Below are 26,884 nucleotides of genomic sequence, written 5' to 3'. Positions count from 1 at the left end.
TATGGTTGTGGGGTTCCCACCCTTACCATGGGAATTCCGAACGGAAAGATTTTTGTTCTCCCTTCGACCACCTTCTAAGTTCTTCTACACAAACAAATCATACTATATGCGGTGCCCATGGCTTATCTAAGTCACCAAGTTTCATCCCAAAATACGCATAGTACACTTTTTTGAAATCTATAATGTTTCTTCGTTGTTTTTTTACCACTAACTCCTCGCATGTGTAGAAGAAAATGTTAGGTGAATTTTTGCAACTTCTTGAAGCCATTACAAACACCACTTAAAACACAGTTAAACGAATTTTAACGAATGACATCAACACTATTACATGACACCAAGTAAAACATTAAAAAAACCACAAACACATTAAATTAAATCTTCACACTGACTTAGAAAATATGCCACCTTTCAGAAATATGATAACCTTAGTAGTCAATGACTAAAGTTCAACCAAAGAATCACAAGAAAATATGTCTGTGACAACAGGAAAGTCATCCGTTATCTCGGCGAATCAGATTCAAAGTAGCCACCTGTACTTTTATCTGCATTCCTCCTTCCCTCCCTCTCCTATCTTAAGAATGAGAAGTTTCGTGGAAATTTCTTTATTTACCATAAAAAGGCACTTCAAAAAAGCACTTATACAACTAATTAGCTGTAAATAAAGGAGAATAAAATACCAATGTGCTGAATTTAAATCCAAATACTACTACTAATAAAAATGGTAAAATTAGAAATTGGGTAAAATTGGTGGGTGATGGAATTTTTTTACTATTTTTTCTGAACTCAGCACCTAAAAATCTATAAGAATCAATTATTACTTTTCAGACAACTTTTCCATTGCAGGCCTGTGTAATCAAAGCTTCCAATGTCATCCAAAATGAACTTGCCCACATACAGTAGGAAGAATCAATGAAGCAATGCACAGCATACCTGCTGGCACATGTATCCAATTTGAAAAGTATGAGTGAAGATAATATCACTATAATCATGAAAAGTTGATATTTTACTTTTCTTCTAAACAGTTTAATCATCAAGAGGAAGCTTTTAAGGTTGAAATAACAGATCCTATTTTTACAAAATACAAAATTTTAATTACATAATATAAGTAACAGATAAATACAACTCCATGTAAAACAGCAATATCTGTAAATATATATTTTAAGCTTTACAGAGAAAGAGAGAGAGAGAGCATTTTTGTCTTACCTGAAAGTTATATTGAAACCACTCATATTATATGCTGCATCACTATAGAAATACAAATATGCATTTCCTGATTTTGTCACAATTTCTGATAACTGCTCATCCTTTTGTTTTCCACTTTGTGCAACAATGCCACTAAAAATAAGACAAAAAAAGAAAATAAGATATGTGCATCCATCTGGTGATGGTTTAGAAATGCCTGCCAAGAGTGTTAACTGATTAGAGGTAAGATTATCTTAAAAATAAAATAAAATACTGAACACACATCAGTTCAACTTTCAAATCTAGCTAGAAAATGAATAGTAAGGGGTTGGTAACACTGGTCTCTAATCTACAGATCATAGTTCCCTTGGAGGGGGCAATAAAGAGCAGGTTTAGTACAGAATGCACAATCAACAACTAAATAAAATATGAATAACAGGAGGTGCATTTCAGGAGGGAGGACAGAATTAAAGTGGCAAACTGGAATGGTCACTTTTTCACATTCAGCAGTAGAAAATTCCAGTTAAAACATAAAAAAATCCAACTAACAAGATCCCTGATGTATACTTTATGTACATACACACACTATGTTGACAAAAGTATTTGGAAACCTTACATGCCATGCAAATTTCAGATCCTACCACATGTAAATATTCAGAAGGGGGGGGGGGGGGCTGTGTAAGTCTGGTAATAAAAGGTGAGATGTCCTGCATGTTTTGCACTGTACTCAATGTCAAGATGCCACATTCAGCTGAACTGACAGACTTCCAATGAAGGATGGTAGTTGGGTGTCACATCAGTAGTCTTTCTGTGCATGACATTGCTAGTCATTTCAGTATACTAAAATCCATCGTTGCTTATATCATTCATAGATGGAAAGTTGATGATGTTACCACAGCAGGAAAAATGCCCTGGGAAGTCACCGACATTCACTAACCAAGTTCGACGAGCTGTCTCAGAATGTTCAAGCATCCCGCAGATCATCATCAGCAGATCTCGCAGTCAACATGGAAAATGCTGCAGGGACATCAAAGGACAGAAGAGCTGCTGCAAAAAAGCTATACATCACCCTCACAACCAAAGGACATTTGGATTAGTGTCTTTCACACCTTTCCCAGACCACAGATGATTGGGAAAGAGTTCTGTAGAGCAATGTATCACACTTCCATATGTTTCACTCTCATGGTCATGTTTGGATCTGGAGATTACTCAGAGAATGGTTCCAGCAACATCATTCCAACTGTCAAGTTTGGTGAAAACTCAGTAATGGTATGGAGGGTTTCAGTTGGATAGGGCTTGATCCATTAGTGGATGTGCAGAAGCCATGACATTTGATGGCTTCCTGGACAACTTCATGCTTCCGATGCTGTGGAAGTAATTTGGCAGTACTTTTTGTCTTGCATGCTTCAGTGCAACAATGCACCATGCCATAGTACACTGCATGTCTGAGACTGGTTGCCACAAAACAACCTTGAAGTGTCGAACAGGCCAGCTCAGAGTTCAGATCTCAACCCCATCGAACATCTTTGGGACAAATTAAAATGCCGAATTTGCTCCAGACCACAGTGCTCATCAGCAATGGAGGTAGCTTTGCATGAAGAAAATGGAAGAATATTCCTGCTGCAACATAGAAATAGATTAAAGTATGCCCCGAATAGTAGTTAATGTCATTCAGGCCAAACGTGTTCCCACTCGTTACTGAAAATGTAATTAAAACACATTTTTTGACCACAACTAGGTGTATAAATACTTTTGTCAACAGCGTGCATGTGTGTGTGTGTGCGTGCGTGCACACATGCAATACAATTGATGCGCCTCCCATGCATAGCACATCACTACCATACATGGGAGGGTACAGGTGAAGGTTATAGAAGAAGAAATCTCTTGTTTTCTTGAAGAGTTGGAAGTTGTAGTTGTTGGGAAAGTATTTCATGAGGAAGTGTTGTTCCAGAAAACAGAGGTAGATGAAATAAATGAGAAAGAGGAGAAGCAGGATTGGTGTGCTTGAATTTGGACTGAAAAGGACAGCTACTGCTCCTGTTTTAATAAGCACAATGATGGCTGCAAGTTCAGTGGAGCAATAGTCATGGAAGTACTTATAGACAGAAGAACAAAAGACAAAGCTGAAACGAGTCAATGAGGGAGTGTTGGGAGGGGGGATCATTATCAGTTATATCACTCTCCTGTTGACAGTATCAAGAATTTTTAAGGATGTTTTGGAAGCACCACCACAAACATGTGAACAATATTCTAAAAACAAGCAATATGGAATTTAGTATTCACATGTTCAGTTAGATGGGTGAAAATTAGTAGAAGGAACAGGAAAGAATACTTATTTTTTTAGAGCTTGACAAAGTTATTGATGTGATGTGTTTATACCAGGAGAAGGGACGAAAGTAAATGTTAGTCTAAGAAGTGAGATCTCATCCTGTCTAAGAGATCTGTGATCTCTTAGACAGGATGAGGATGAGGATATGAGTAAGTGAGCCAAGATCCCTTTTGCGAGAAAAAAGCAAGACAGGTTTGGGTAGATTTGAAGGGCTATATTATTCTTTATAATTATTTAATATTCTTTTCTTATGTCTTTTTGTTAAAAAACTCAGGAAATGCTATTTCTGGTAAGGCAGGAGGTGATTTGCATTGACCATCAATGCAAGAGTTGAAGGGGGGAAAAACTGATGTCAGCAGATCAGCTTAATCTTTAGGTGTTGTAACAGTAGTACTATCTGGATGTTTTGTTGGTTTACTGGTAATGGCAGATTTGGATGAGAGAGAGATGGAAATGCAAGCAAGCAGAAATTACATTCAATAGATTTTGCAAGGGGCTAGGAGGCATGCTTTCCATTTGGACAGGCAGCAAATTTTCTGTTGTTGGCCTTTATGAAGTCAGATTTCAATTTTTGATGGCTGTTTTGCATTTATGACATGCTTCAGCATAGACCGAGTATAAAACTGGGATTCCTGTTGGAGACCATTTGAGATATGATGCCGATTTTTTTTTTGCAAACTACTTTGGTACAAACTAGTTTAATTAAATCATGGTTTGGTATGTGGAAGGAAATTTTGGATCAAATGGGAAATGAAGGCCTTCAGGCTAGTGAGGATAATTTCTGTGACTCACTCAGAGCAGGGGTTTGGGCCAGAAAAACAGAAGCAGTAGTCTGACCAAGGTTGGAAGCAGTGGAAGGAAGGTGTTCTATGAGAGGAAACTTGTTAATATTGTGATCTGAGTAAGAGGAGAGGTAATCTGTATGGTATATCTGGATGGAGAACAGGTTTAATAATATTAAGTTTTGGTATTGGGAAAGTGGAGAGGGTTATGAGATATTTGAATTCGCAGATGTGCAATACTGGGGGGATCCAGAATTAGTAAAATTTTGGAGCAGTGTTTGAATAAGAAAGTGACGTGAATATGGTGATGGAGATGTGAACAGCCCAGAGTTTTCTGACCCAATTCACAAATCTTTTAATTATGATGTAATGTACTGCAGGTAACTGAACATGGATTTACTTACCACCCATCTATTCATGCAGATAGATTTTCTGTAAAATTAAACCATTAGTAATTTTATGTAATGGAAGAGAAACAGACTGTTATTATTCACATGTTAATTGTTAGAAAGTCAGGTTATGACTATTTAAATGTGCAAAAAGCATTAAAGCATTGTGGCCATGTCATACGATGGAGAACACATCCATATAGGATAACCAGATAAATGGGTTTGCAATGTAACTAAAACATTTTATTGATATTCACCACAAAAAGGTAAACAAGGAGGGGGGGGGGAGTAGATTCCAATGATTCCTTCAATCCGCTTATGTTTTTCCCTTGCAAAAGAAGCAGCTAATATAAACAGTGAATGTGAAAAGAGCAGTCAAGCTGGCTAGTAAGAAAAAAAGAATTATATTTAGATAACACCTAAGATATACTTAGTACGGTACAGTGGTTCTCATTTAGTATATCTTAGATCCTATGTCAAATGCAATATTAAAACTTATTGTGATGATCAAGATTTTTAAAGCAAGAAATCTTTAATTCTGTCTGAAATTTTTAAAGTAACTAAGTGTCTAATGATGGGGAAAGCATTAAGACTAAACGTTTCCCAAATATGTTAAGTTGGACACTCCATCTTATCACTTTATAGGTCTTACAAGGGGTTGAATCAATTTTGGGCAAACCATTTAGTTGGGATTTTGACATCATCATCATCAAATTCCTGCCATGTACCGTCAAGGGGTGTACAGGATATGATAGTACTACATGAAAAAAATTACATCATTACTAACTTCCTATCTACAATTTTCCTCCAAATCAGTCTGTTACTTGTCAAGACTCCAACATTATCAGATCTTATATTTCTATCGTCTAAGGCACTTTGTACCGTATCCATCCACCTATATCTTGGTCTTCCTCTGGGTCGTTTTGCTGCCAACCTGGCAGAGAACACTTGTTTTGCTAATCTTTCTTCACCCATTCTGTTTAAGTGACCATACCACCTGAGATTAGCGCATTCCTGGATGTTGACAATGTCAAGTTCTTTCCTAATATCCTCGTTTTTAATATGATACTGCCATTGATGCCATCTGTTCATGCCTCTAATCTTTCTCAGGACTCTCATATCTGCGGTCTCTAGTCATTGGTCAAGTGTTTTACTTCTGACCCAGCTCTCAGATCCATAAGTTAAAACTGGTTTGAACACTGTCTTGTATACAGCTAATTTAGTGTTCCGACTAATTTCTCTCTTATTCCATATGAATTTATTCAACTGACTTCATACCATACAGCTTTGTTGATTCTGTTGTCTATTTCCATATTTAATTTACCATCTTCACTAAAAAAATCGTGCCTAAGTAGCTGAAATGTTTTACTTGTTCCACAGGTTCTCCATTCACAACACAGTTGACATTTTCAATGATTCTACCTATTTTCATTGTCTTTTTACTGCTGACCTTCATACCCATATCTATTACAACAGTTATTCAATTTAGTCAGAGAATCCTTCAGACTTGTAGCGGATTTATTTAGAAATATAACATCATCCGCATAAAGCAAAGAGCTGACAATAACATTTCCAATTCTGATATCATGTTTAATACCACTTTCCTTCATAATGTGATCCATATAGATAATGAATAACAGAGGGGATAATGTACATCCTTGTCTCACACCAGATTTAACATTAAACCATCTTCCTGTACTTCCTTCAATTCTAACTGCTAACTTACAACTCAAATAAAGACTAAGTATTGCTTGATATAATGCCCCATTGACACCATATAACTGTAGCGTATTTGAATAGCTTCTCTCTTGGCACCTTGTCATATGCCTTTTCCAAATCGACAAAACTTAAATACAGATCTCTGTTATATTCCCATGCTTTCTCAACTATTTGTCGTAAAGTGAAGATCTGATCCTGACAGCCTCTATTTCGCCTGAATCCTGCTTGTTCTTCACCAAGTATACTTGCATAGATCTTGCCAGGAACACTCAGTAGAGAAATACCTCTGTAATTCTCACATTCAGTTTTATTTCCCTTTTTATATATGGATACTATGAGAGCTCTACTCCAATCATCGGGAATTCGTCCCTCTGTCCAGGCTTTCTGAACTATGCAGTGCAGCCACTGTAAGACTCTTATACCACCATACTTCAGCATTTCTGGTCGAATATCATCTACTCCTGCTGCCTTTCCACATTTCAAGACTTTGATGGCTTTTTCTACTTCAAGTATGGATATGGTTTCCTGACTGCATGCCTGGTCAGTGTTTTTTACCACTGTGTTGTCATCACTGCTTGTTTCATTTAGGAGTTTTTCAAAGTAATTACTCCATACTTCAAGGATATCTTTTTCTCCAGTTTTCGTGTCACCTTTATCATTTCGAACTCCTTTTACAGCACTCTTTCCTCCATTCCTAAGCTTCTTCAACAGCCTCAAGAATATTTTGCCACCTTCTTGATATTTATTTTCTATATTCTTGCCAAAGTCCTCCCATGACTTTTGTTTAGCTAGTTTTACACAGTGTTTAGCATTCTTGCATTTGTCTCTGTATTCTCTAAGAGCACAAGCTGACTTATTTGACAGGAACTTTTGATATGCTTTCTTCTTTTCCTTCACTGCCTCTTTAACTTCCTGTGTCCACCAGGGAGTTCTGATTTTTTTATCCTTGCAGACAACCTCACCACATGCCTCTCTGGCAGAATCAATCGATGTTTTCTTCAGAGTTTGCCATTGAATCTCCAAGGTTTGATTCCTGTTCTCAAACTCTTTCATTTTTTCTTCAATAATCTTTGTGTATTTTAGTCTACAGTTCACATCTGAGAGCTGCTCAACTTTTATTCACTTTAAAACTTTCTTACATGTTATTCTTTTCAATATGAAATTCAATTTTATCCTGCTCAAGACTAAATAGTGATCACTTCCAATTTCAAATCCTCTGTACACTCTGGTGTCCTGCACCAGGGAGAAAACATCACTATCAACAATAACATAGTCTATGAGACTTTTCTTATTCCTTGCCTCTTCTCTCCATGTGAATTTGTGCACATTTTTATGTTGGAACATGGTGTTAGTAATAACCAGTCCATGTTCTGAGCAGAAATCTAACAGATATTTGCCATTATTATTAGCTTTGCTCTTTTCTCCAAATTTTCCCAAAATATTTTTGTATGTCTCACAATCATTTCCTACTCTGCTATTTAGATCCCCAACAAGGACCAACTTTTCCTTTTTCATTGTGTCAGTTGCTTTTTCTAAAGCCTCAAAAAATTCCTCCACTTCTACCTTAGTACAACCTTCGGTGGGACCATAGGCACAAATAAGTCTCATTGTCCAGTTCCCCATTCTCATATTTGCCCACATTACTCTACTTGAGACTGACTGCCATTCAAGAAGATTAGCCTTGTATTTTGTGTTGAATACTATGGCTACTCCTTCTTTTCCTTGATTGTCATTGCCTGAATATAACATTTTGTATTTATTGCTGAGAAAGATCTCACCAGTTTTGGTCTTTTTTGTTTCAGTCACCCCTGTTATGTCGATCTGGTACTTATCTAATTCCTCAGCTAGCTCCATTTCTTTGCCATTCAGGCTTCTTATGTTGATAGTACCGATCTCTAACTCTGGTGATGTTGAGTTGGGGTTTGTTTTCAGATTTGTTCTAGTAGCTGACTTTTCGCTGTTTGCCCTGGTTCCCTGGTGAAAACAACGGGGGGCCTTGTTTAAACAGGCAACACCCCGGTTAAACAAGGCTCCCGTTGAAATTTGAAATTACACTCCATTTTCATTCCTCCTTTATTTTTTAACTATCTTTGCTGAGTTTGATGTGTTTAAACGTCATTAATTCAGTGTATGCAAATTGCCCATTGAAATCATATAACATTTGGATACAACCAAAATAACATGGATACAAAGCATAATGTGACTGTTTGGGTTTCATGCTCAAGCATTCCAAGCTTCAAGATCTTCCATAATTAATGCCTTAAAACAGCGTTTCTCAACCTTTCTAAGTCCAAAGACCAGTAAAATGCTTAAAACAATTCTACGGACCACTAAGTTATGTAATTTGTTTTTTAAAAAATGTATGTGGGGGATTACCAAAATTCTGGAAAAACTGTGCCTTTTATAACATTTTAAGTTGGAAGTAAACGATTAAAAGTGTATCATCACTGAACAAAGTTTTAATTTTTATTAAGCAAATAAAAGGTATCAGTTTCCAATTTGCTGTGGGCAAATGAATGGAAATGTCAGCGCCGTCCCACTGAATCCCCATTCATCTGCCCACAGCAACTTTTATATTTTATATGTTATCCCTATTCTTCGTGAATGCTCACACTCATTAATCTCATCCCACAACAACTTTTTAGCGCCGTTGGTACCATGGGCAAATAAATGGGGAATGTCAGCGCCCTCCCACTGATACCTTCATTCATCACCCACAACGACGTTTATCTTGCATCCCCCATTCATCTACCTACAGCACCTTTTATATTTTATATGTTATCCCAATTCATCTGCCCATACGCATGAAGATAGCCCGAACAACTTTTAATCTTCACACACTCTCTGATTCAACCCCCGACATGTAAACTGTTCCATTCGCTAAGTTCATTGTGAGCCGAGGGGAAAATGTTGTTTAATACTGAATACGAACTTGACATCCATGGATTCCATCATGGATGACATCCCTTTTCCTATCCAAACCATCCTCTGCATATACTCAAAAATTTCAGAACATCTCAAAGCCATTAATGCACCCCCCCCCATCCATCCATCCATCCATCCATCCATCCACACACACACACACACACACACACACACACACACACACACACACACACACACACACACACTTCCAGCCGATGCGAATTGCCTTATTTCCCTGACGAGTTTTCCATGACCAGCAAAAATATTTAAGGCATCCTGTTATGTGAGGTCCTTCCGGATATCTATAAACAGTCCAACCCACGACATCAGTCACAAAGTGCCATCCACGTGGTTGGTAGGGTTGCCACCTTTTGGTGGCAACGAATATGAGTCTTCCTCTCTTCTAAATGTATAAAATGAAAAAGCTAAAGTTGAATATGTAATTCTAACCTTATAAAAAATTAAAAGATTGAATATATTGGTACCGGTATTAGTGATTTAATAATATTTGTATTTTAAATATATAAGTTGTCCCGCTTAGGTGTAATTCGGGATGGTGAAAATTTTCTTAAAATTCAGGACAGGTGGCAACCCTAGTGGTCGGGCACATTTTCCCGCCAGCGACCATATGCCGTATATACCATAAGCATGTGATTTGTACTAATCGTGTTATGATGGGGGATTTAATTATATCCGTCCTGTTTTATCCAGAGACACAACAGTGGTCATTGTAAATCTGGTAGATTCATTAATCGTGTGGTGGTTTTATTTATATCCATCCTGTGTGCTGCTTGTATTTGTTACATTGTGATGTGTGTTTCTGTATAATCCATGACCGCATGGATGTTGTCTGCATGGACGGATTCAGTTTGCCCGGCAGCATACTCCCACAAGCAACCGTATGAGATGCAAAACTTCGCTAAACGGGACACAGGCAGCTATCCTCCTCGCCAACAGAGCTGAGCCTCACCATGACGTCACTTTGCGTAACTTTCGTTTCATCCCCAATTTTCGAAATGGATTAATTCCAAAACTAGTAACAAAAATAATCAGAAACTATAGTCCAAATAAATAATACAATATAATTATGTTACTACTTACTTTTAATGAGATGGTTCAGCTTCTCGGCCTTTGCAGAGTTGCTGGATCTGGCTCAATATTGGTCAACTTCAGTCAAAGATTGGCAAGCACACTAAGACGATTTCTGTATTTTGTTTTTATTTGAAGGAGTGATGAAAATCCTTTCTCACAAAAATAGGTTGTAGAAAATTTTCAGTGCTTCTTCAGGAAATTCACTTCTCACTGAAGGTGAGGTCCAGAATCGAGCCAAACCAGATAACAGAATGGCATTTTAATCCCACTGTCACTCGAAAGCTCAATTAACTGTTCTTTTTACGATAATGAAAGGTCGTTCTCGTGACTATTAGCCTGAAAAAGATCTTGAACCCACAGAAATTTCTCATAAAAATTATTCGGAAAATATGTTTCAAAATTCTGTTTCAGAGTTTTGAGGTGGTCACAAACCCTTTCCAGAAACTCAGAATCAACAAAAAGATCATTTTCCCCTAAAAAGGATTCCAATGTTTGAAAAGGTGCAAATTATCTGTCTTTTACATAACTAATGCACAACATTTTTTTTTTTTTTCTCAAATGCCTTTATTTTGTCGTAGGCATCAAGAACAGTTAAAGAATTTCCCTGAAGGGAGAGATTTAGTTCATTTAATTTAAAAAAAAAATGTCTGAAAGATAAGATAAGTGTTGATAACCATGCTTCGTGAACAGGGAGTGATGCAAAATTAGAATTATGTTCATTTACAAACAGTAAAACTTTATGCCTTAATTGAAATAATCTTGTCAGTACTTTGCCCCTGAAAAGCTAGCATCAAAATGAAGCAAAAGTTGTATATATTCACTGCTAATTTCAAATGCAGAGTACTGAAAATAACCTGTTATTTAACGTTTGAGCCTTAATAAAATTAACTAGCTTTACAGCGTTGTATAGCGTAGTTTTAAATTCAAGTGGCATCCCTTTGGAGGCCAACCTTTCCCTTTGTCATACATTGTTTCATAAACAATATACCCGATTCTTATCCGAGAGCCACTTCTTTGACCATAGAAACAACCCCCAACTATGCCTGCCTGTAAGGATGCGAGCTCCATCCGAACAAAAGCCCATGCATTTTCCCAAACGGATCCCTTTATGTATTATGTAATTATTAAGAGTGTGAAATATTTCTTCTCCAGTTGTTTGGGATGACAAAGTTCTACAAAACAGAATATTGTTATCATGCGCATATCTTATGTAGCATATTAACTGCATATCATCTGTAACATCAGTAGTCTCGTCTATTTGTTATGCATAATAAGGGTTCTTCTTAACTCTTTCGATTTACTGAGATTCTATGTCACCTGCTATATCATTAATTGCGACCTACAGTGTCTTTGAAAGCGGAGTCAAATCAACATCTTTTAGTAACTTGTTGTCAAACATAGTTTTTACCACATCTTATAGCTGGAAGTAGTAAATTTTCTAGAATAAGGTTTCCCTGTTTTCGCTATGCACAAACTTAAGAGATAGATGCTTCCAGTGCCTTGCTATTAATCGAACTCATGGCCAAAACTACATCAATCCCATGATTTCATATCGCTAAGTGTCGCTGAAATTGGCTTTTTTTTTTTTTTTTTTCAATTTGCTTATTTTTCACATCACAAGTTTAGTTTCTAAATGTCGGAGTTTCGCAGGTGTCATGCACTCGTTCAACAGCACTTCATAACACAAAACACATTGAGGTTTCTGTTCACTTACATCTCCACACCAAGTAAATCCAAATTCCAAAGAACTGAACTGTTATATTTCCTACTGTATTTTTTCTTTGAACTGCTTGTTTCTTCAACATGTGTAAACAATTAGGGTTAGCATCACCTGTTTCATTTGCTCATCTTTTCTAAGTCCCAGTTCTAAGCCACTTTTCCATTATTAAAAAATGTTTCCGAAAAATATATAAATACTGGGGTTAACTCATGACACACTTTGTTCATGTATCATTTAGCACTTCTGAAAGTATACTGAGAAGGAAAACCTTCAGTAATAAAAATCAATAAACAACAAGCAATTGGTTGAAATGTGGATAACAAATATTCACTTCAAATCTGACAAAACAACAAGGGAAGGCAGAAACAATAAAATTATATTGTTGTTCACTTCACCCCTCTTATTATTCATCATTCTGCTGCTACAAATTATTGTAGTGCCAGAATGACGAGTAATAAAAGAGGGGTGAAGTGAATAACAATATAGTTGTGTTGCTTCCGCCTTTGAACATTCTGACACTATTTGTTGTTGTTTTTTAAGTCTCCATTTGATTTCAATAATTTTTACTTATTCAATTTTAATTTGTTTGGATAACTAAAAAATATATATTTATTTAATTAAGTCTGCCTGCAGACCACCTGTCCCATCATCGTGGACCACAGGTTGAGAAACACTGCCTTAAAATACTAATATCTGGCCATTCTCCAGTGGGTGAAGACAACTCAACTTTAACATGGTCCTGTTTAATTTTTAAATGCAAAATCACTTCACTTCCTCCTTACCTTTGATAATACCTGGGTTTCTAAGCAAGATCAGATTTCCCTAATGTTCTTGGATTAACACTTCTAGCCTTTTCTGGCAAAAATGGATTCATATCCATAGTCTATACAGCTCCAAAAAACTTTGGTATCTTCTTCTTCTACACAAGACAGTTATCACTATATAAATTCCCAACTTTTCTAGTCTCAGAATGATGTTCTCTCATTTTGTATGGTACACCAAAAATGAACTATTCTGCCCTTCTGTCCTCTGAGCTTCAAATCTCTCTCCCCCATTATCCCTAAAATCCCTAGCTTGATCAATTTTTTGCAGTGCAATTCCACCTATTGAATGTTAATGTCAATCAATCCAACTGCACTCTCATAGGCAGTTTCCACAAACTCCAGCTTGTCAGGAAACAGATCAACAGGTTTCTTTTCTTTGTTAAGTATTTGCTCACATTTGGGATTGCTGTGCTAAATGTTCAACAGCTTCTCATATGGGCATGATATAAATAAATGCTACTATTAAACAGTACTAATGAAAATTCCAAGCAATACAATTTTCATATAACTGTTCAAGTCTTTGTTATAATGTTTGCATGAATGATGTTTTTTTTTCCTTGACTGTCTCTTAAAGACATCTTTATAACAAAGGAAAAATAATGAAAATGATAATCAATCAATATTCTGTCAATAATAATGACAGCAACACACACACACATCTCTGGATTGTAAGTAGACTGTGCATGCTATCTGCTCTGCACAATCATGTTGTGTATGGTGTGTGTGGGGGAGGAAGATTCAGCCTTAATGATCCAGTGCATCAAAGACCATAAAATTCATCCCTTTTTTTTCTATAAAAAATAAATAGGCAGGTAAGACTGCATTTTTCTATAGAAGAGAATTTGTGACTTTTCCTTAGTAACCAGAAATGAAGCCACATATGTGAGGATTTCTGAATCTTAGCTTAACAATAATGTTCTTATTATTGAAGTATGTGAGGAGAGTTATGTTTAAAAAAAAGGATGAGGGAAGTAGAAGAATGTGCTTATAAAGAAAGAAAGAACACACATACTTTCTAAGTAAGTGAATAATGCTATAGTCATAGCATTTCTTTGATAATATCAAAGAAATGATCAAATTAACTAACCTGAAATTGTTTAATGTCAATCTCATCTAAAAAGATTATAAACCTATCACACTTTTAGTCATGAATTATGGGTTTTATGATAAGCTAATGATTAAATATTCCAGCTTCCTTGGCTCTAAACATAATACTGTTTAGAGCAGAGCAGAGCATAGTACTTTTTTGTTTTCAAGACACTTCAGGACTCCAAATGAGTAGGACTATGATTTACCACCTAAAGACCTTCACAGAGAGTTTGAGATGCTATCCACTCAGCTAATCCATGTCAGTGGTAATGATCATCCCACCATGATGAAGTTCAGTCTGTTGGAATTATAGACAAGGTAACGAACATTATGAGATCAGTGAATTACATCTACTAATTGTGTGTATTCTTCTAAACAGTTTACATGACTGTAGGATAAAAAAAAAAAATCAACTTCTATTAGAGGCCAGTTAATGCACCTCATTTGAAAAGAACTCAAAAAGATTCCTTGGATCCAAAATGGTACCAGATATGTCATGATATTCTCGAGAATATCATGACATATCCACTGAAGACAACACTGCATGTTGGTTCAGAAAATGTGGGGATTGCATATTGTGGTTCTGGGAAATGAAAATCTGTAAGACAACCTGGAAAACCATGGAACCCGGCCTGGTTGGCTGAGTGGTCAGCGTATCTGCTCTGCGGTCAAAAGGCTACGGGTTCGAATCCTGCTGTGGGCATGGATGTTTGTGATTGTGAAAATACCAGTGGTGTGGTCAGCAGTAGATAGTGTAGATGATAAAGGTAATTGCGGTTGGTAGAAATGGAGAGTTGTAGAGTAGGTCCTCCCTCAATGAGTCTTTAAACTCCCTGGAGGTGTTACATAATAATAATAATAAAAAAACCTATGTTGCACGTCTTGGTTCTGAATGTTTTTGTGGAGATTCATGTTCCAGCTGATGCCCAGAACTTCACATTCAATGTGTCAGCCAACAAATGGCAATTTTTACATATTACCCTTCATAGCACCTTATGGTCATATTCAGTAAGTGTGGTGTGTTATCTGCTGTGGGTAGCACTTGCAGTTGACTCTTTGTACTTCCATTTCCATATCATATCACTGATCGTTGATCTGGGATGGCCTAATTTGTCAACAATTTGCCAAACAGATAGGCCTGCAACATGACATCCTGTCATAACACCTCTTTCAAACTCCGTCAGTTCTCTACTCACAGCCATTTCACCCGAACACAGTTGCAGTGACTTGGGAGCATCATAATCTTTTAAGTTACACTGGCTCTAAACACAAGACTCATTATTACATGGCAAAATGCATTTTACCTATGGGAGTGTTTGTTGACTTCCTTCCAAGCAGTGTGTGTGTGTGTGTGTGTGTGTGTGTGTGTGTGTGAGAGAGAGAGAGAGAGAACTATATAATAATTTATATTAAATTCTAATTTCTTTTACATGTGTTAACTGTTTTTTTTTTTTTAATTTATATTACTAGGACATGGTTCAAATCTCATCACAGGCATGGATGATTGTGAATGTCTTTAAATGGTAGATGAGATGAATAAGGCAATCACAGCAGATGAAATGCCTAATTCACAGTAATTCATCTCTCACGAACTGCCTAAGCAATGTAGTGGTAGTGGGATTCTGATGTTTCAGCAAGTACTGCAACTTTATATGCACATCTTCTTAGGTAATTTGTTAATACGACCACTAGTTTTGTTGGTAACTTGCAAACATTAGACTGCAGATGCGATTTCTTTGGACAGCTACAAGAAACATTTCCTTATATAACATAGCAAGTATCCAGATGAAAATATTTATTCACCACAACAAACTGGCACTCGGGAATTATTGGTCTCTAAATATATTAAAAATGTAATACAAGATTTTCATTTATAAAACATTACCTATACGCAGCAATCATTGGTGAAAATACTGAATCACCATCAAATATATATAAGTGGTCCCAACTGCACTCTGTTTGAAAATGCACTATCTGTAGTCTAATGGTAGAATTCTTTTGGCCACTATCAATAAGCCAAGTGCACTGCATTTCAACTGTATAGTTGCCAATTCCATCTGTAATATATCCTGATGGTTCTGTTAACCTACAAAAAAAAAAATAATAATAATAATTCATAGATTACTATTAAAAAAAAAGTTAAAGGAAACTAAATGTTTAAACAATTGCTTAATTTTGTGAACGTATTCTATGCTTAATCTAGAAACCTCTTTTTAAGAAGAAGAATACTGTGAAGACAATATTTTATTTAATCAATCACATTTTTTGTTTATAACGAACCATGGAAAGGAGTATCTTTAGATTTAGACCACTATAGATTATTTTAATACCATGGTTTATTTGCAATTTAAAACTATACTTGCTGCAGGAGATCTTTTCATTCAACACAGTAGTTTCTACATAATGCTTACCATACCTCATCTTGAACTGTTTCAATATCATTGCATTCAATACTCCCTATGGTAATACATTCCATGCACCATCACACTCCATGCAACAATTCTCATCCCTCTGATCATGATCACAACACTTAAAATTCCAGAGATAATCTTGTTCTCCTGTATCCTATCCTATGCAATATCTCATATATCTATTTGGTTAGCTTTTCTCTCTCACTCTGTCTTCTCCTCTTTCCATACTAAACTTTGTAAATGACATATCCTCATCCTATCCCAGTACTGAACATCAAACAGTTTTGATATAATTGTAGATATATGAACACTCACCACATTTTCTTATCACACATATATAATCAAGAGAAATGCATGCAATGTAGTCAAGATGCAGTCTAATTAATATCTAATACAATAGTAGAGTCACTCTTATCCAAGGGTGCACTGGTTAATTTTTAACAAACAGCTTGCTTAGAGAGAGAGAGAAAAAAAAAGCATGTTCACTCTTTATGAGAATTACAACTATAATTAAAATAAATGAAAATATAAACAAATTCCATTAACAGCAATATCTGCTTAATTTTGCTGTGTCACTTCTTCTTAGGGTAATGACCTTATTAGATTGCTGACAATTCTAGAAACGTGAAATATTTGAAAGGAAGGAAAATTTAAAAGGATGTTTGGTAAAAAAACAATAGTCTTGTAACATTGCTAGCAGAGATTATCCCAACACAAGCTGTTGAACAGAGAAGGAGAAGAGAGAAACAAAACAAATGCTATACATTCTATCAAAATGACAATGGATGTTTAAAGTAACCATTCCTATTATTAAAAATGATTATTAAAAAATTCATGCTGTATTTATCACTAGTTAAATTATTTGTCCCTCTGAGAACTACCACCTCTTTTACTTTTGTGTGTGTGTAACACATAGGTAACAGAGTTCCCCCCCCCCCCCCCATTCCCTCAGAACTTTGTTTTTTCATTTAGCATACAGGTGAATTAGTTACAGAATTTGCATAATTTACAGACAAAAAATGCTATCAATGGTAGTTAGTGCCACTGTGTACGGATGGAGGATTATGAAGTCGATACTGTGGATCATGTGAAGTGCCGATCCACAATGAGTCCTTGGATTCTACAAAGGTATCACATAATAATACACAATTATATTCCACTTCTGTCCAAAACACAAAGCTTATCACTTAGCAAGATTAAACTGGATTAAAATATTTAAAGAGAAGGAAATTGGTTGATACATTTCATAAACAACTGAGATAGATGGAACAAAAAAAGGGAAGATGAGAAGTCAGTTTGGTAAGTTTCAGTAACCTATCTTTCTCCTACTACTGTACTCAATAATATTTTCTATCTTCTAACATAAAGTAACTATGAAGCAACTAAAGCTGTATGAAGCTAGTGTATTGTCAGTAAATTACTTGTGTTGTTCACTAGTTTGCCTGTTTTCCAGAATGAAAAACCTGAGTTTCCAGGTGAAACATTCAGTGAACATTTCTGCACTATCTTCTACTAGTATCACACTAGCCCCCATCTAAAAAAAGCAGGATCTCTCTCCCCCCCCACATCTTTTACTCTTCACTTGTCTAAAAAATTTCATAAGATTGTTCTTGGCCTGTTCTGCCAGGTTCTCATGCACCTGGTGGTAAAGCTCAGAGAGACATCCACCATGACAATAAACAACCAGAGAGAAAGTGGCTACCTAATCATGGAGGCTGGCAGATAGACTGAAAGATGGCAATTTGCTTAGCAGGTCTCAGTGGCAGACAATATCAAAAGCTCTGGAAACGTTAAGAGAAACTGCATATGTTATCCAACCTTTTTCCATGGCGCATGCCCAGAGGTGGTTAAGAGGTCAGCCATGAGTCTTGAATCCATACTAGTGGTCATAGATTAAATTATGGACCTATAAATAGTAGAGAAGTTGACTCGCAATGACCTTCTCCATTATTTTGGAGAGGATATAGAATGGATGTATGCTTGCTTCCACACATTCAAATAAGTATAGACACTCCCATGCAATTATTGTAGAGATGATACAGGACGTGTCAGGCCTGGAACATTATGTTTGAGTACAAGTGGAGAGATGCCATCAGCAACAGAAGAGTTTCATTTTAGTGTACAAATTGTTTAGCACTCTTCTGATGTCTTTTTGCCAAAAAAGAGAAAAGGCATATGATGCTCAGTTTCTGGTATAGATGGAGGTGATTTGCATTGGTGATTTGTGCAAGAATTGGGGCAAAAGAGTGATGCCAGTATGTCAGCTTTATCTTTAGGTGCTGTAACATGATAATGCCTATACGAGAGAGAGAGAGAGAGGTGAAAGTACAAGTTAACAGAAACTGCATCCGATGGCCTCTGCAAGGGATCAAAAGACATGGCTTCCATTTGGTTTCTGCTAATGGCCTTGACAAAGTCAGACTTGGATTGTTGATAGCTGTTTTGCATTTACAACATGCTTCAGTAATGGTCAAGTATGAAGCTACAAACCACCTGCCCTGCAGTAAGCTGAATATTTATTTTCAAATGCTTTGGTATATCTTCTGCTGAACTAGTTTAGAAAGTGGATGCAAATTTTGATATAATGGGGAATGAGAACCTTCATACCAGTTGGACTCTTGGTTCTGCTGACCCAAACTCGGGAAAGGAAAAGAAGTTCCAGAGAACATCTGACTTGGTAACTCTGTAATGTCAAAAGATATGAGGTATTGGAGGAAGGAAGTTGTGTAAAACTTGCATAAGATTGTGATCTGAATTATTGACAAAAGAGGTGACCTTCATGATACAAATGGAAAAGGGGTCTAGAATGTTCTGATAAATACCTAGAAAAAAAAATGATATTAAAGCAACTGACATAACCACAAGAAAGAACACACCTAGTAGCAGAGTTATGAAGGTAACTTATGTTCTTATATTCTTATATCCTCGTATGTTCTTTCTTGTGGTTATATCAGTTGCTTTAATGTCATTTTTGTTCTAGGTGCTTAGCAGAACTTTCCAGACTGCACCCCCACCCTTATATATCTGGAAGGAAAACTCACAAAAAGATCAAGGGTATAGATGAGTGGATGGTTATCAGGAAATCAGGGGAAGATAATACACAATCTGTATTAGCTCATTGTTTACAGTAAAATCTCCAGATTTATGAGAGGAAGATAGCTAATAAGGTCTCCCCCCCCCCAAAAAAAATAAATAAATAATCCCAAAGACTAGTAGTCCATGTGAATTTATGCACATATTTATGTTGGAACATATTAGTAATGGCTAGTCCAGTCCTAAACAGAAACCTGGCAAAGTACCTACCATTATTATTGACTTTGCTGATTTTCCCAAAACATTTCTGTCTGGTATTCATTTCCAACTCTGAAGTTTTGATCTCCAAAAAGGACTAACTTTTCCTATATGCCAGCTGCTTTCACTAAAGACTCAAAACCTCCAATTCTTCATTAGTAGAACCTTTCTTAGTAGAACACAAATAAATAAGTCTCATTGAGCACTTCTCAATTTTGGCATTTGCCAACATAATTCTAATTGCCATTTAAGATTATCCTTATATTAGTTGAATACTACAGCTATTCTTCCCATTTCCCAATCACTATGGAATGAATTTAATATTTTGTATTTGTTATTTAAAAGAATCTTGCCTGTTTCTGCAACTCCAATTATCTAACTTACCTTGAATTTTGCAGTTGTTCAGCTGGAGTTCTATGCTCACGTTTCACTATTTGCCTAGTTCCCTAAGATAACAGTGGGAACACTGTTTCATCAGAGATATGTCCCAGCTGGCATGACTCATCTTATTGCCATCATTGTCTTTTGGTCTAAGCCATCACAGAATGCAATTTTGGGTGGCTAAATCCCAAATTTGTCATCCTACCTTCATCCTATGTATCTACTATGAGATCTCCAACAAGAAGGTCTGAAGCCTTAATTGGTTCTCTGCATTACTTAAAAGCTAAGTGGAGGTCTTTTCCCAGTTGTCTAGCTTTTGATTTTTTTTTTTTTTTACATGACCCCTCCTTACCTATTTTGCTCACAGCCAATTCATTAGTTGAGCTTAATACTTCTTAATTATTTTATCATGCAATATCTTGAGGGTATAAGGGTTTCTTTTCTCTAAATTTATCACAAATAGTGTGCATTCTCAATATTTATTGAGAATCAAACCAGATTCTTTTACTTACTAAAAATATTAACTTGTTAAATCCATGAAAATTCATGAGGAATAATAATAATAATAATAATAAAATAGGCAAACTATGATATTTTCATAACAATGCAATAACATTTAAAAGAGAAAAATTAAAATTACTGCCGCATTTACAACTGAGGTAATAACACATTTGCTATTATTACCTCAGATGTTGATTTATTATATCACTGAAAAATCTAGTTATCTAAAATCTAAATACAGAGAAAATATTCAATGTATCCAAATTAGGATTCAGTTGGACTGTTTGGAATAAACAGTCAATGCACTTTGCCAGCTAAGTTCTGGCTGAGTGGTTAATATATCCACTCTACAACCAAAACAGGCTACAGGTTTGAATTCTACCTTGAGCATGGATGTTAGTGTTTTTAGGTAGGTAATGAATTTCATCATCCAGTGTGAGACGATCAACCTGCTTATCAGAAGCATGAAGCAGCTTGAAATCGCTGTATGCTTGGTCTCTAGAGTAGGGTTTCTGGATTACAGGAAGCATATATATATATATAAAAAATTCAGACTAAAAAAGAATTAGCAAAACCACATTACTGGACTGAAAGGAGATCGTTCACTCTGCTGGATAAGTTTCAGCCGAGGGTCTAAAAGGGGGGGGGGGGGTATGTTTACAAGACATCCCAGTAATTATTTGTTTGGAATTACTATGGCTATGAGACCAGTGTATAAATTACAAATGTTTGATTTGCTTGTTTTGTAAGATGAAAATCTTCCAATTTCAAGTGCGATCAAAACCCAGATCTAACAGAACAATAAATATTCCAACATTTGTACAACTGCACTACAGAGATGAATGAACTAATAGTTGTCTATTAATATTCTACAATGTTGTTCTCGGTCATTTTTTTTTTTTAATATCAATTCTGTATTCATAAAATCCAATAACACAACAGTGCAATATGTGGGCAAATGGAGAAAGAAGGAAATGTTTTTTGGAGAAATGAGGCCTATATTCATTGAGGAGAAGGTGTATGAGGAAGAGACTGTTTCAAAAACAGAGATAAATGAAAATAATGGAAGAGGACACAAAGTTGACTGAATAAGTTGTGGGTTGGTAGCGAAACTGTATACGAATACTGACTAGCAGCTAATCATGCTTTCCTATAGGATTAGAGGAAAGCAGAGGAATGGTAGTAACCAATTCAGGGAGATTGTGCTCGTGAAAATACCTATAAAAAAGGTAATGAAATATGGTGTCTATGAGAAAGCAATTAGAGAAAATCCAAGAGAGAATGATATAAATATAAATTAAAGATTCCAAGAAATTATATTCCTGGTTTAATCCTTTATCCAAATTCATTTCTTACACTTGGATAAAGGATTAAACCAAGATATAATTTCTTGGCATCTTTAATTTATAGCATAACCAAATGAAAAACAAAGAGATAATGGTTTCTATTAAGGGACCTGCCCTCTTCTGGATACAATCAATTATGCTCAGGGAGTATGGATGAGTAACCACAAATGTGAGGATAAAATTCTCATATGAATAAATGCCTCTAAGTTAGAATCCTGTTTAGCCACTGCAAAGATACTGTTCATGCCCCATGCACTGAAAGGCAGCACTAGCTAGAGTTGCTTTTATATTGTTATGGTGTGATCACTATGATGATAAAGTAACAAGAATGGAAGCATTAAGGAAGCCATTAAGACTCTGTAGCCACTGTTTCCTATGCCACACCATTCAGGTGGAGCATGTGGGTACCTAATTATCTGCAAACAACTTAGGTACTAGTCTGCATGTTGTGCTAAGAAGAACAGCCACCATATTGCAATCAATTGAAACTAATTTTCTGACTATTTGGACAGATTTTGGATTTATAAAATGAGTGAAGTTGTGCAGGAAAGAACTAGTGCAGTAACAAAGGTGTGCAGAAAAGAAGTTGTATCAATACTGCTTAGCAATTGGAATTGCTAAGCAATATTGATTAGCAATTGGAATATTATGATAATTAAGTGGAAGTGAAGCAGGATCTTTCTTTAAATAAAACAGAGCTGTGTTCTGGCACCATGGTAATTCACTAGATCTTCAGCCCACTTGAGAATGGTGAAATAAGATTTTAAGACAGAGATTCAAGATCTTAAACCTTGTCATGAATTAAAATCAATTCTCGAAATAATACAAGTCAAATATGTTAGTTTTTGATAATATTTCTCTATTTACCAACATTCTGTTATTTGACACAATAAGTTTATTATATTAAGATTTCCCTTTTGATGTCGTGAAGATTTTTGAATTTGTTATACAATCACAATATTTCAGCTGGAAAAACAATATCTATAAATAATTAAAGGCAAGGCCATAGGTAGCTCTCTCTCGCCACATTTGGCAAACCAATTTTTGAATCATCTGGAAGATACCTTGTTCTAATCCATTCATCTCCAACTCTCTCTTTGGCTTTATGTCGATGACGTGTTTGCTCTTTGGACTCATTCTAAAAATGAACTTGCTGCTTCTCTACACTGGATCAATAGCCTTCACCCCTACATTCAATTCACCATGGAAAAAGAAAATGCTGGTAGGTAGATTACCGTTCTTGGCATCCTCCTTACTCGCACAGCCTCTAGTACTTTGTCAACCAATGTTTACTGGACACTTACCTTTACTGACAGATACATTCATCAGAAGTCTGCTCATCACACTTCTCAAAAAAAATTTATGTTATGAGGTCATTAATTAATAGAGCACATAAAGTGTGCTCCTCTTGCAACAAGAACTTCTATCAAAACTTGAATGGAATTACATAGTTATAACCTTCATCAAATCCAACAGATAATTGACTCCTACATTCCAACACCTAAGAATTCTTTGACAGACCAATCCCTTATATTTCTAGTATCTCTGAAACTATTATCTTCTATACAGACCATCTATTTGTCTCCATAGAAGACAAAGCATATCTTCTCCATAGAAGCAGTTTTAAATATCAATGTCCTTTCAAAGAAAGTTGTAATGCTCTTTTACATTGGCTTAACCTAAACTGGAATGATTGTCTCTCCCTCACCCTCCTCCAAAAAAAAAGTTAGGGGAGAGACAAAAACAAAGGTTTTTACTATCCTTAAAAAAATTAGGCTAGAATAGAACTCAAAACTGCATGGAATGATGCAGTGAACTACTAGACAGTCCTGCTGCATAAACCTGGAAGTTCATCAAAGTATTCTTATTGTCAGGGCAGTTAATAAGCATGAAAAAATTTAAGAATTCTATATGTAGAAGAGTCAATACAATTCACAACAAGTCTTACTGAATAACCATCTTCATGAATTTTTGGGAGACCGTAGAAACAAGGAGTCCTTCCAAAATGAATGACTAACTCATAAAAGTAATTTGATCCCAACAAACAACTTCCTCAAGGACCTCATTTAATTGCTTAATCTGTGTTTTTGTAGGGTTATAACTAATTTATTTATAGGTGGAGGTATCCTATAAAAGGCAGTCTGTCTTCTCACAGTCAGCTTTATTCATTACCACTACAGCTTTTCCTTTATCTGCTTTTGAAATAGACATATAGTTCTTTTGTTTCAATTAAAACAACACATGGAATTCTGCAGTAGATAAATTACATGAAGGTAACTTGCTTCTAAAGAGTGAGGAAGTACCTTCAAAGTGGAGTTTGTTAGCATCTTCTCTTGAAAGTCCTGTCAGATTGCATTTGATATGAAAAAAAAGTCAACATACAGAATGGATTTAGATACGACAACAAAATTGTGACCTTTAGCTAACACACTAGTCTCGACATCAAACAACGGGAATTCAGAAATGTTAACTCATTTATTAGTAGGGGGTGTCATTGACAGTAAATTTTTGGTTGCAATAATGATTCATATTTCTGCATCAGTCTGTATGAATGTCTTTCATAAGAGCAGGTTGATGATTGTTTTTAAAAACATAGAACAATATCCAGTAATTCATTGTCCAGAGTAGCTAAAATCCTTCACTGAAGATCTGAGATAGATGGAATATTAGATACTAAATCCTTTTTAGCCACTTAAGTTGGTTCCATGTCAAGTAAAAACCTGCACAAGTATAAACTGAATAAGCTTCAGCAACCAAATAGTCTAAATATAGCAAACGCTGGAATAACTTTCATATAACAACATTTTTGAGAAAAGCAATTTGAGAATGAAGCATATCATATAAAATCAATAATTTTCCTAACTTGCCTATTAGTTTAGCGAATTCTTCCCTGTGAAGGATAACTAAGTAATCTTTAATGTTACCTGTGCTATAACTATAAAACACCAAAATTACATGATAACCAATGTAATAAACTTTGATAAAATTACAAACATTTTACTAAAAATATTTGTACTTTCATTAGTTTATTCTGTGGTTATCATGCAATTTTGGTGTTTGATTAGCATAATATAATGAAAGTGGTCATTCATTTTTAAAACTCACATGGTAAAGTGAGCTATACTATTCAACACTTAATATGAGGATAATCTATTTGAATGGCAGGCATTATCAAGCAGTGATTCAGACGAATATGAGAATGGGAAAACTATATAATGAGACTATATTTGTGCATACAGTCCCACATATGGTTCTAAAAGGAAGAAGTGGAGGAATTCTGAGACATTAGAGGAGGTATAATTAAACATACCAAGAAACTATATTCTTGGTTTAAACCTTTATCCAAGTATAAGTCAACAAAGCACATGAAGTAACATCATGACTGGGCTACTTGTACATAGAGGCTAATTACTTCACATTAACCATGCTACCAACCAAGATGTCTATAGACATCAAGGTTGTCATGGATGCAAAGTGTATATTAAAATTGTAATACCAGTGATATTAGATTGAAATATATGATGGATACGAAGCATATGAGGATGAGTATTTGATCCATAATGGCCGGTTAGATGTTAATTGCCTTAGAATCTCATAATGCAAAGCATATATCTTTAAAGATATGTATAACGCTATGCATTATACATGTATTAAGATCTCATCAGTGGTAGCCAGACCCAGATGTAATACCAAGGTTGAAGTAATGCAAAAGTTATATTTCCATATACAAACAGTCAAAACGAATCACATCTTATTGATAAAATATTCTGAATTAGAGAAAGATATCTGAAAGTTTTTTCACTTGGTTATATTATAAATTAAAGATGCCAAGAAATTATATTCATCAGTGGGAGCACACTGATGAGACCTCAATAAAGATCGAAACTGGTCTAGGCAGTGGCCCTTCCCATAATGCATAGCATTATACACTGTTAAATTGTGAATGAAGATATTTATAATTAATAATACTTCATTCATAATTAACATGATCTACCATATCATAAGCAGGACTTATTTGAATTTATTTTGTTGGTCGCTTGCTTGTAAAATGTTATTCATGTAATTCCTTTAGAGTTTTGTTAGTTAATTTTATTTACGTAATTTTAGGATGTATCATAGACATGAAGAGGATCTGTATTAAAGTGTCATTTATTTTATTTGCTTTATTCCTTTAATAATAATATAAGAAACTGTGTTGTATGTAATTTTAATATATCCAGAAGATTCCTTATGATATCATTTGATTGGTTGTTGTGAGAAATCATGCAAATTTCTCCTAGCGCGTGAACTACTATATACCAAGGGAAAAGCAAATTCGATGTGAGCTAAACCGGTGAGAAACAGTTACTGACGGGAAAAAGGAATGAGTGGACACGAAAACAAAAGTAAAAAGGAGTGGGGAAGCATAGAGAACGGTAGCTAGAGATTGAAGGGGGATTTTGACGTGCCGAAAACGGAATAGAAAGGACAAGGAATCGCTTGGCATTTTAACTTACCCTTTTCTGGAGTTGGATTTCTACCACAACTTCCTAATGCCTGGCAGTAGAATAGTGCAGGACATAGGATAATACGTATAAGAAAAGGAAGAAATAGGTAGATAATTTAAACCAAGTGCATAAAGGTTATATTCTCCCGAGTCTATAAATCAATCGTGGAAATAGAAGATTCTTTTAAGTTTGTGTTACTACAAAGTAAAAGTCAGCAAGGACTTTAAGGATGTTGTTTGATCTCCTTATGATGTGATGAAGCTATATCCTGTTAAGATTACCTTTACTATACTTAGTGAGAAGTAATGAACATTAATTATGCCGATAGTAATTTATTCTTAGTTGCTGTATTCAGCGGGTCAAGATTTAATGTGTGATGTGCTAAGACTTTTCCCTCTTCAAGTGACAAATGCTAT

At 35.5% G+C, this 26,884-nt stretch overlaps 1 protein-coding gene across 2 annotated transcripts in view; it reads right to left on the bottom strand.

Moving 5' to 3' along the window:
* Positions 1 to 26,884, bottom strand: part of LOC150107557 (attractin-like protein 1) — a 355,255-nt gene that overhangs the window by 316,356 nt on the left and 12,015 nt on the right. For both annotated transcript variants that reach the window (XR_016548201.1, XM_090391383.1), the window contains exons 2-3: positions 15,937 to 16,137; positions 1,204 to 1,335 (exon numbers count right to left, since the gene is read on the bottom strand). Coding sequence is in view for 1 of the 2 variants with exons in the window: in XM_090391383.1 (XP_090247509.1) it covers positions 1,204 to 1,335; positions 15,937 to 16,137 (333 nt within the window). In the remaining variant the exon portion in view is untranslated. The remainder of the gene's footprint in view (positions 1 to 1,203; positions 1,336 to 15,936; positions 16,138 to 26,884) is intronic.

The sequence above is a fragment of the Typopeltis vanoorti genome, chromosome 4, assembly GCF_054136105.1.
Source record: "Typopeltis vanoorti isolate ZY-2024b chromosome 4, IOZ_Tvanoo_1.0, whole genome shotgun sequence".
Lineage (NCBI taxonomy): Eukaryota > Metazoa > Arthropoda > Arachnida > Uropygi > Thelyphonidae > Typopeltis > Typopeltis vanoorti.
This window is presented reverse-complemented; position numbering and strand designations above follow the sequence as displayed.